The sequence below is a fragment of the Formica exsecta genome, unplaced genomic scaffold (genome assembly GCF_003651465.1).
Source record: "Formica exsecta isolate Colony F162 unplaced genomic scaffold, ASM365146v1 scaffold106, whole genome shotgun sequence".
Taxonomy (NCBI): Eukaryota; Metazoa; Arthropoda; class Insecta; order Hymenoptera; family Formicidae; genus Formica; species Formica exsecta.
The window spans coordinates 94,877-106,608 of NW_021848400.1; the positions used below are offsets into that span (position 1 = coordinate 94,877).

General features: G+C 40.0%; 1 protein-coding gene across 1 annotated transcript in view; it reads right to left on the reverse strand.

Moving 5' to 3' along the window:
* The window catches only part of LOC115234177 (tachykinin-like peptides receptor 99D), a 17,795-nt gene extending 6,069 nt beyond the window's left edge, over window positions 1-11,726 (reverse strand). Inside the window, exon 1 of the mRNA XM_029804980.1 lies at window positions 10,508-11,726. Within this exon, the coding sequence (XP_029660840.1) occupies window positions 10,508-10,974 (467 nt within the window). The 5' untranslated portion in view covers window positions 10,975-11,726. The remainder of the gene's footprint in view (window positions 1-10,507) is intronic.
* Between the last annotated feature and the right edge of the window lie 6 nt (window positions 11,727-11,732).

An 11,732-nucleotide genomic window follows, 5' to 3' on the forward strand; every position in this document is an offset into this window, starting at 1 on the left:
TAATAAAATACATTAAAATAGTCCAATTTTCCAACTTTAATCAAATTTCTCAAAAGTGTGATGTGATGGAGCAATTTGAAAACCAGAATTCTATTTAATGTAAAAGAAAAACTTTCGAGAAATGATTACTCTCTTTCATGTGTTCTTTCTGTTGAACTGCATTATTATCATGTGTGAATATTATCGTATGGCTTAAACATACAAGGTTGTAATTAAACTTACAAACTTGCATTACGCGTAGAAGTGGATTTTGCTTCATTAGATTCGCGCTTCTTGCTAATCTCGTTATTCTCGCCGGTATGTTTTTTTTTGCAACAAATTACATTTTACAGCGGCCAGATAATCGCTCGACTGCCTCGCAGATGCAATGCATATTTTATCAGGCTACAACCCGCCCAACGTGAATCCCTCGTTAACCGCGTAATCGGTTTCGATAAACGTTAATCCCGGCCAAACTTGGATGATTGACTGTTGCGGATTAATTCGTTGGGAGAACGGGCAAGATTGTCGGATCCTCCGTGGTTGTCTGCTCTTATCGGAGCTTCTTATCGTTCCCGCATCCTCATCTAGATGTTCTTATCCTCGTCGTTGTTGTGTTGTACAACACAACTTGTGTCAGCCTTTCTTGCCCTTTCCATTTTGATCGTAATTGGCGTTGTAATTTCTGTGAAAGTTATAGTTGCGCGTTTCGGGAAGTACATGGTTTAAGCGAATCGGATTATTATTATTCGCGGAGAGAAGGAGGATGTTGATCGATGACTCGAATCGATCGCGCCTCGACGTTGACGTTGGCGTTGTAATTGTAGTTTGCGTTTGACATTCGACTCTACCTGGCAGCGTTCCAGGTAGCTTGGCTCCAAGCCAAGAACGGCTGTTTCTCTATACGTTTCCGTTCGAGGCGTCGGTCGACTCATCACAATTTGCTTTGTAATTCGAGTTCAAATTGGACCTTTGCGATTTGAATTATTATTTGGGTAACGGATGTGCACACGACAGAACGATAGCTCAAATCTCCTCAAGAAATTTAGGTTTGCTCTTCTACGTTTATCATCAGTTTGACGTGATGGTAGTAGCTCGTGATGTTTATTCTAGTTTCGAGATCGACACTCGGTCGAGCGACACTTTCGACATTTAAATTTCAAACATAGACAACTCGGTGGATGCGAGTAAATTCACATCTCCCTATTCGCTGTCGGCGTCCTCGATCGACGACTCGAGTCAGTATTGTCTTTAAGATTCGCATTCCGTTTTCATCTTCAATTCTCCGAGTTCAGTCGAGAATTGCCGTGAACGAGGACATTACTGACATTGGAATTTTAATCGGTCCTTTAATTATTGGCGATAACATCATCGGTATTTCGATTGAAATTCGTATTGTTGCTTGCCCCGCCGCTTATTTATATTATTCGCATCCGTCGAGTGACGTTAAATGCTGCATCGAGCGAGTGAAAAATTGAAGAAGTCGCTTCTCGGACCGCACGTTTTGGCAGCTTCCCTCTCACGATTAACGACCGACCTTGGTTCAAACAAACGGAATAAGTTGTTTCGCATTATTTAGCTTCCGCAACAGGTTGTGACTCAACAGGTTCGGTCGCTTACACTTGGAGCATCTGTCCAGGTACCGCCGATGCGTAAACGGGTTTCCGCGTGTTTAATCTGATTTTCTTCCTCGGAACGGACGGAATAGCCACTCCCCGTCCTTGCTTGCGGATTCCGCGGGAATCCTATTCTCGGCGCACATTCCGGTTTCTCGTGGCTTTTGGAGAGGATTGTTATAGTCAACATGCGAATCCGCACTGTTAACGTCGCCATTTCTCTTTGTATTTGTTCGTTGTTTGCGAATTGCGATGAAATTTATCTTGTTCAAACTTATCGATGGCGTTTTGATTGACGAAACGAATGTTTGCATTGCGTTTCGATCGAAACCGGAGACTGTCGATGCATCGCGTTGCATCATCCCCTTTAATAAGCGGAGATCTGTCCGCAGGTTTTGTTTCCGGGTTTTGTTCCGGACAGGTTGGATATTGATGGACGGTTGCGCGGCTACACTATTGTTTGCGATTCAAGGTATTGACACATTCGCGTTGGCATGTCCGATTTTACATAAATTCGACCTACGTCCGCCCATGTCGATTTCCGCCTCGTCATAGTTCGATTATCGGTCGTTATCTCTGGCAGGTCGGAACGCGAGTTCGCCGCCGCGAGGCGAAGTTACTGACGGCTTAATAGTGGTTGATTCCGATTCCTGACCGTTTGATTGAATTTCCAGATGCTTGTCTCGCGAAAACGCTGATATTCCAGCTACGATCGGCATTGATGTTGGAATTTAAGGTGGTATTCGCGTTATAACTTGCCGCTATCTGACCGGGATCTCGCCGGGATCTCGGGAAGATGAGCAACGTCACATTCAATTTTATCGTCTAACAGTTCCGCGTTTTTCGCCGCAGACGGCGAAGCGATTGAATTTTCCATGTTTACGCGCTACGATCGAATCGATATTGCCGTCGAAACTACCGTTTACGTTGTTATATTACTTGTATGTTGTTGCCCGTACGACCCGTTTATATTCAGATCCGACGCTGCGTTTGATCGGTACTTTTCACGTTCAACGAGGCAGACTTTATATCGCGTCTTTCTATTCTCGTTCAAGTTTTCCCCGAAAGTGCTTATAAGCGTTGCTTTGTTACCCGGACTCGCGATTTTCCAGCAGAAAATTTTACATCTTGTTTAAAAACTGGGCGTTTTATTTCTTTTTTATCTTTTTTCTTTTCGCTTCCGTTGGAAGATGATTTTATCATTAAACTTATTCTATATTATATGCCCTCTCAACGATCGTTCCGCGACGGTGGAATTAATTCTCTTCTTTTTCGCTTGAATCTCTTCGAATCTTCGTTATTTAGCATGGAATTCCGAGAGAATTCTGCGGCTTCCGCGACAAACGCGGCGATTATCCAAACGGGATTTCGCAGTCTAATCCGAAAAAAAACGAAAAAAAAAAAGAATTGCTCTCACAAAAGAGAAAGCAATTTCCGTCAATATTTACTCACGAATTAATGGATGTTGGGGCGCGTCGTGTCGAGAGAGATCGGATTCAATTTGCTCAAACTAGTCGGTACTCTCCCCTGAAACAACGCCCGCGGATAAATCATCTTCTCATCGTAAACAAACGGCAACTGAAGTGCCGGTTTGCATTCTCATGCAAACTGATGACCGGATCGCTCGGCTAACTGCTTGTGTGTATCTCATTGTCAATCCTATGGTTTCCGGTAATACGAGTAAAACTGACAAGCGTGAGACACAACAACAGATAAACTTCTCGATCATCTCGATACGCGAGGCGTGTTTGATATCAATACGCGGATACGCGAAGTTTTGACAGCCTGCAACTTGAGGAGAGTTCGCCAGATCCGGCAGTTAGATATCGTTTGTAATATCTATCAGGATGATGTTTCCAATAGGACAAACGCGATCGAAATAAATCAGAAAATGTCTAGATAAATTTTATTCTCTGCTCCCCACCCCCCTCTCTCTCTCTCTCTCTCTCTCTTTCTTTTCGGTAGAAAATCGATGGTGCAAAAACACCGATGGCTATTTGCGGTAAAAAATGTTTCCGCCGTCACTTTGATTAATTTTTCTAATCAAGAGTGCTTTTCTCAAGGGACGTTTCTTTCTAGGAAATTCCGAGTTTCCTCCACTTTGTTAGTCAAGGGTGTCGGATGGTCGTTAGTAATCACCGCTTCCTCACCGTTATCGTCATAGTGATCGTTAAAGTTCTTGAGATGCTTTTGTTAGCTTTCCACGCGATTCAGTCAAATCCTCGTTCTCTTCTTGCGCGAGACACTTCGCCGGTAGATTTTCGCTTTAAGACGACTCGAACCGCCGATCATCGATTGACAACCCTCACGGGATAATCGGCGTCTTGAGGAAATTAAATTGCGGGTTGTCGTCGTCGTTTTAGGAAAAGAAAAGATCGTCGATCGGTCGAAGTTGGATCCGTCGTTGAAGGACTCTCGATCGTACTCGATGTCTTTTCCACATTGTTCGATAACGGCTGCAGGATCCGAACATTGTTTCTGTTTTCGGCATAAAATCGCTATCGGTTCGACGTCTCTGTGTTTGATTTCTCGAATGCGATTTGGAACGAAAAAGTCGAATCCTCGGTTACTACATCGTAAATGAACACGATGTGCAGTTTGTTTCTATCTCTTTCGTGATCTCTGGCCAAGCTTTTGTCAAAAGTGCATTTTTCGTGATCAGCTTCCGCGTAAGTAAGTTCTGTTTACGATCGCAAGTCGCTCAAGGTAAATTATCAACTTATAACCTGCGTTCATAAATTCTTTATACCTTTACGTTAATCAATATCGAGAGCCGACATAGAATGCCGTTATCTGATTATCAAAAATGTTGTCGTGCTGAAAACGTCGTTAAGCATGCCGAATTCTCTATCATTTTTATCGATCAGTTCGTCCAAAATGGGGAATGAACTTATCCAAGTATTCATTCCCTTCGTTTTCTTCCTTTAAGCTGTCCGCCTATCAGAGTTCTTATTGACTAAGCTCGCTTTTGAATGATAATCTGCAATTAACAGCTCACTGGACGGACAATTAATCAATAAAAATGATAAAGAGAGATAATTGGTAGAATTTTAAGCTTAATAATTTATGGCTTTTATTAGAAAATGTGTGTCACATATAATTGTGTGTGATAGAATACTAAGATTAATAATTGATAGAATTACAAAATGACAAGTGCAATAGACGTGCATTCAGGATCGAAATTGCATCGCTCCATCGGAGAAACGTCTTCCCATCGACGTGAATTTATATTTTCTATCTAGCATGGACCAATATATTATTATTAAGCAGTGCTTTTATTGATTACATCGGCAACGGGCATCAGTCTTGCTACATTTTGGCCTCTAATTGAGTTATTTTTATCGATTCCTAATGCATTTTTGAGCGATATTTCAGAATTTATTTTTCATCATTTCTCAGACTCTCTTTCTCTCATCATTTCTCGGAAATAAAAACCAATCTTACTGATTGCAATTATTTTTTTTTACATTTTTTCATTGAATTCTTTTATCGAATTTCTAACGTATTCACAAGTCGGGACATAAGAGGCCAAGTTATTTCTGTCGCTGCCTCGGACAAACGTTGTATTATTTTTATCGACTCCTAATGTATTCTTGAGCGATATTTCAGAATTTATTTTTCATCTCTTCTCAGACTCTCTTTCTCTCATCATTTCTTGGAAATAAAAACCAATCTTACTGATTAATTATTTTTTTTTTACATTTTCTCATTGAATTCTTTTATCGAATTTCTAACGTATTCACAAGTCGGGACATAAGAGGCCAAGTTATTTCTGTCGCTGCCTCGGACAAACGTTGTTGTTGAAGGTGGAAAAGGAATATTTTTTGGGAAGTTTGTGGTGTGTGCATTTCTCTCTTATTTCGTGCCACACATGCGGCACGCCCTTTGCGGAATTTCGTTTGCGGCGACGTGTACTCCCTCCAATGCGCGGCATTGTTTCAACGCGCGGCTCTCGTTTGAATCGGTATCGGAAGCATGTACGTGACATACCGCGCAAGGAGGTAACTGCACCACATCCCCTTCTCCCTTCGCTATCAACGACGTCGCGCTGTGTGCATTTCCGTATGGAATAATGGATGCCAAACATACGCGGGGATGTCATAATGACGTCAATATTTAGAAATGCGCGTTCTTCAGACGCAAGCAAATTTTTACAGTTTCGTATTACAGTTGCCATATAAATGCGAAACGTCGTCGAATAAAACAATACTCCGTGTGCAAAATTTACGACACATCCGATATCGCATTTCTTTAAAAATGCGAGCTCACCGTACCGTTATACTCGCCGCATTCTGAACTGAATCTTGTTACCTAACAATTGGATCGTAATAACAATCTTTAATAGAGAGTTGTTCGAGAGTCGATCCAATTTTGTAATATCCTTAATAAATCGCTAAAGAGATCTCAGTGTGTCTTCTAGTTTCTTTAAATATATCATTTTTAAAGATAATATTTTATAAAAATGAGTAGACGAGATTTTGCTGCAATACGTTTCTTAAAATCAATCGAATTGAAATATTGAACCGATCGGTTCCGTGAAAAATCGCAACAATATGATTACTTTTTTTATTAACGTAGTATAATAATTTAAATATGCTCTTGTCGAGTGGAAGCGCTATAAGCGCGTGAATTATTTTCATTCGTAGAAAATTGAACGCCCGCGCATTTTAAAAATATTTTCTTGCACATATACAAGAAATAGAGAGATAGATAGAGAGAGAGAGAGAACTCCGAGCAGCGATGAAAACCTACAAGCGAGAAGAAATTTTTCTCGAATAAAGAAAAGACCTCAGGAGAAGAACCTTAACCTTTTTTTTCGACAATAATATTCTCTTAGAATAAATATCGAGCGGAAAATGTTTGCAATATTTTTGCTCGCGTGGGTTTACAGACTGCACGATAGATTTGCTTCCAATGATATTTGAAATGAAAATAACCAGAAATTAACTCTCGACTCGGCATTTAAAATGAAAAATAATATTTTATAGATAGACGATTCTTGCATAAAAATAATATCAAATTATTTATGCTACGCGCAATGCTGGATATTTGATTGCATATTTTAATCATCCCTGTTGTAGATCAATTGGAATGCCAGATCTGAATTTAAGCAAAAAGAAAGAAATACGTCGTAATTATTCGAGTTTAATATTTCAACCGCTAATGTGATATGTCGGTCGATGAGAATGATAGAAGTATCCATTAACCACAGGAATCAATTCTCGTTCGTGCAGTCGTATAAAATTAAATACTCTGCAAATTAATTTGCGATTACTTTTGGAATTATTCTTTTTTGAAGCAGAGTGTTTCTCCGTTCCCTCTTATTGGCAATAGTTTTTGATATCAGTCAGTCTCTTTTTTTTTCAAAAAGACATTTCTCTCGGATTGTTGAAGTATCCGAAACGAAAATATTTCAAACGACGACAACGAATGATTCTTTACTTTGCGCGCCGGCAATTATTTATCCTCTTTTACGTGATAAAAGGAAACTTTGCCGAGCCTCTTCTTCTTGCGCTTACGCGGCGTTTGACTTCTCTTCGATCTCTTCGAGAGATCGACCTTTTCCTCGCAATACTAGGTATCGATATCCCCCTGGTAGGTAGTGATAACAGCAATATCCTTACGTGGGCTATCGAGCGCGCCGGAGAAAATTAACCGACGATCCAATCTCTGAGTTTTTCTATATTTACGATAACGTCTGCTGCCGACATACGTTTATACATAGGGTGCGACGAAAAAAATTGCGCGGATTGAAAAACGAGTTGGAGAGAATCTGCACTTGCAGTATTACTTAAATACATACGATCGGTTTAAACGTAAATCCCGCTTTAGACGATCTATAATTCGCGACAAAATTCGGAATAACATTTTCTATTTACAATTTCATGTATGTTGTATAATAATAAAATAGTAGAAGAAGTAAAATACGGACAAATGTAAAAGACATATCAGAATGAACACATACATAAGTTTTTTTTATAGTATAATGTAAAAATATAAATAGAATTCTATCTCGAGTCTTATCGCGAATTTATAGATCGTTCTAAATCGGGCTTAAGATATAAATTTAGAGCGCATCGCATTTGCTATTATATCGAGTCTTTCGATTAAGTTTCTTCCCGTTTCGTTCGATTCTATCGCACTCACGAAGGCTCGTTGCAGCAGCGTCGCACTGTAATACATTTAATAATCTAGATAAAAGCGTTTTCTCATCGTAGTGAAAATCGATCGGAACGCGCGAGCTGCAATGTCCGTGTTATTTCTATCCTCGCAACGGACGTCGATGCCTACGTTCCTATGATTCCCTTTCTCCGTCTTTACTCCGTCTTCTCCGTACCGTGGTGTATTGTCGAAGTCTCGGATCTTCGACGCTCGTGATAACGCACATTATCAGGGAACTGCCGCACCCTCGATCGAATGCGATGCACCATCGACGAGATGTCATTTTGGAAATGCCACGGTACAGATGTCTGTTGCGGAATGCCGGGCTTCGTCGTCGCGCAAGCAATACCCTCCGGTATCCGCCGAAAATTAGTTCCTGCGATAAATCCGTCTGTGCGACATTCGTGGTTGGCGATTGCCACCGGTAACAACGAAGTCACCCTTCTCTGTGTTTTATCCTCGGCATAAAAAGCCAATTTCAGGATTTACGAGCGATGAGCGCCTTCCAATATACGTCGCATTTGTCGGCGACACGGGGCAATCGAAATTTTCATCTCCCTATTCATTTTTATCGAGATTTCAAAAAAAATAAGTCTAAATCTTTGAAAAGTACACGTTTGTTTTAGGATAACTCTTGTGAATGTATAAAAATATCTATACGATGCCTCGTGGAATAGACTGGCATTCAGAATCGTTCTACGCTTAATTTTGGATGCTGTTCTTGAATAGCGGCTTTTCTTCTGAAACATATAAAATGAGGAGCTCCTGAAATTTGCGAAAAACGATATTCCAACTAGCGGTTTCCGCCATTGGTTCATCCTTTCGAGCTTTGCTTACGTAGTTTCTTGAAGCAATCATTCGCTTGGCTGAATAAGACGCGAACTTAGCATAATCAGCTTTGAGAAACCGGGTTGTTTGATTCGAAAAGTGACTGAATCTTTAATCGAGATCACGATAATTTAAGCGATCGAAATGTTACGAATGCATTCGCACTTTCCGGCAGAATATTCAGAATTCGACAAATTCGTTTTTATATCGCATTAGTTATCGATCATCTTGAATAAGTGATTTCTCCCTTTAATATCGAAGGAATTATCCTTTGTTCCAGTCTGATTAAAGAATCGTAATCTAGTTGGATTAAAAAGAAAAGAGAAAGAACTAGATTTACGATTACGGTAGAAAAAGAGCAATGAATTATGTATTCCGTTGAGAGTATAACCCCGAATGTTGCTCTCGTTCAAGAGGAGAGTTGCTTTGAAAAATTAACTTTTCAAACTGGCAGATTGAATTGCACTTGTTTCGATACTTTCACAAGAAAAAGCATCTCTATTTTATTCGCTTACTTTTTGCGCGCTCGTATTTCTTTTATCGTTCGCTGTAAAGCAAATTTTGACGTATATGATTGCAATGTGTGTTCTATCCCATAAAAAGCGATCGTATTAAATATTCTTAAGTTCGATACGATGCTAATGACGAACGCGATGGTGGATTTAAAAAAACAGGATAACTTTTCCGGATGCCTTTTCGGCTCTCACATTTTTTATATATGCGTGAAAAAAATATCTGGTCTGGTGATGGATATGCCGAGATATATCGAGAGCTGCGAATAAGAAATTGAGATTTGTTGAACTATGTAATTGGATCTTGACGGCTATGAAGTTTCGTCTCGTCTAATCGCAACATAGGTGACGTTGGAGCGAGTGTTTATCTTTCTCGTTTTTCTTGGCCGATTTTCGACGTCAGATTGATCGCCGCTGTTAGTCCGAAACTCGTCTCTTCCATTTCGTCGTGAAACCTTTGTTCTCTTAAGGCGACGTCATGTATGACGTATCCACGCTATATCTAGTAGGTATTACCTACTTCAACATCTACACGCAGCAAACTCGTCTAGATAAACAGAAGGAAATGTGTTTTCCCAGCACCGGACATCGATCTAAGTGGGGTTTCAGCACGAAAAGCATTCACACGCTAAAAGCAAGAGCATCACGTTCAAGCGAAGGGAAAAGATAGACAACTCACGGAAATCGGGAACTACGCTATCATCAGGATTATTGATTGTTTGATGTATCTAAGTATTATGATGATGACTCGAGCTTAAAGGAAACGATTAGTATTAACGAATAATATCTTTTTACATTTCGTGCAATAGCCGGGCAAATCCTAAACGTTACATTGTTCTAAAATTAATTTTGAATGTCACACTGATAATTTGAAATACGTAATTGCTCTCAGAGGATTATATGTAGATTTTTTAAATGAATGTATTTCTATTTCTTTTCTTTTAGTAGGAAAAATTGATATATAAAGGTTCACTTATATTGTTAGTTTACTTATCAGAAACTCATACTTTTTATGTTCATTTATGTGTTAAAAGTTAAATTATGTGTTAATTTGAAAATTCTTGAAATTCTAAAACTATGATTTCTTTGACGAATTACATAATTTAAATAGTGCTAAAATAGCGGGTAGCTTTATATCGATATTACATCACATTCGCTCTGCATATTTAAAAATTTCTAAAATATGCTTTATTTTTATTTTTATCTTTTTTTTTTTGATAGATATGTCAGTTTTGAGGGCAAAAATTATTTAGATTTCAATTATTATTCACTTTTATAATAAAAAAGAAGTTTGAATCAATATATTATCATATAAATTTTTATTCTAATTTCTTAGCTAGCACAAATTTCGTGCGCAAATTTCAAATTCAGAAACGAAAAAGCTTTTATTACTTTTTCTCTCTTACTTACCGGTCGATAGATATCGCCATCAGGGTGAAGACGCTGGCGCAGATCGTGAGGACGGCGATGAACTGACAGATCTTGCAGTAGAGCGTGCCGAACGGCCAATGGCTGTTCAACATGTAGGTATAGTTGAAGGTGACATTCAAAGTGGACACCATCGCGTCCGCGATGCTGAGATTTACCAGGAAATAGTTGGTGACGGTGCGCATCCGTCTATGCGCCATCACGATCCATATCACTATCAGATTGCCACCGGTCGCCACTGCGATCATGCCGGCGAACAGGAGTGTCCAGATCATCTGCCGCCACCATGGCAGCACAAATTGATTACGCGGCTCCAGATCCGTGTAGTTGGTGCCGTTGTGATAGTACGTGTCATTGTCATACCATAGTATCGTCGTCGTCGTCGTTGTCACGTTCCAAGGGTGTGACGTGGCATTGTATGTCAAGTACTCGTCTGCGAGACTCTGCATAGCGACGGAATCGCGAGAGAATCTCTCTCTCTCTCTTTTCGTCTCTCACTTACGTTGAACGCTACCACGAAAATTCTTTTCACTCTTTTTCTTCCTTCTTCTATTACAATTCAACTGTCGCCTTCACTCATCTTTCCGCTTGTAATTTTGCTGTGGCAATTTCTCCTTATCTCCCTCTTCAAGAGTGCTGAGTTTTCTGCCGGAATCTACGCAATCTTTATCTTTTTCCCTCTCCGAATGTTTGCGTTATACCACTTTTTCCTCTTCGAGGTGTGTTGACTTCTCGGTGATTGGGGTGGTAACTTCCACAGCAATGGCGTTGTAAAGAGATTCGGTATCGTCTATCGATTGTCATTGAATATATCCATTGGTTTTTTTCCAAAACTGAGTATTGCCGAGATACTCTAATGGTCCTGAAATTTTCACGCTGCTCGATTTAAAGGGTGAAGATTCGTTTGGGATAGAAGAAACTATCGGGGAGAGGATGGGGTGGACTTTCTATCGTCTTTCGGGGCGAATAACTTGCATATTTTTGGCGACCGCGCATACCAACACCAACCGATCAATTCGGTCGAGCTTTTGACGTAACGTCAAAACTCGTCCTCGCATCGCATCTATTCTCACGTAATACTATTATAATCGAAGCAACGTACGAATTCTTCGACGTGACGTCGCCGCAGAGGAAAGTTTCCGTAGATCAAAGAATCGAGGAACACATTTATCGATCGGCGTCTCCGAAGCGAATATCTTCGCTCTTC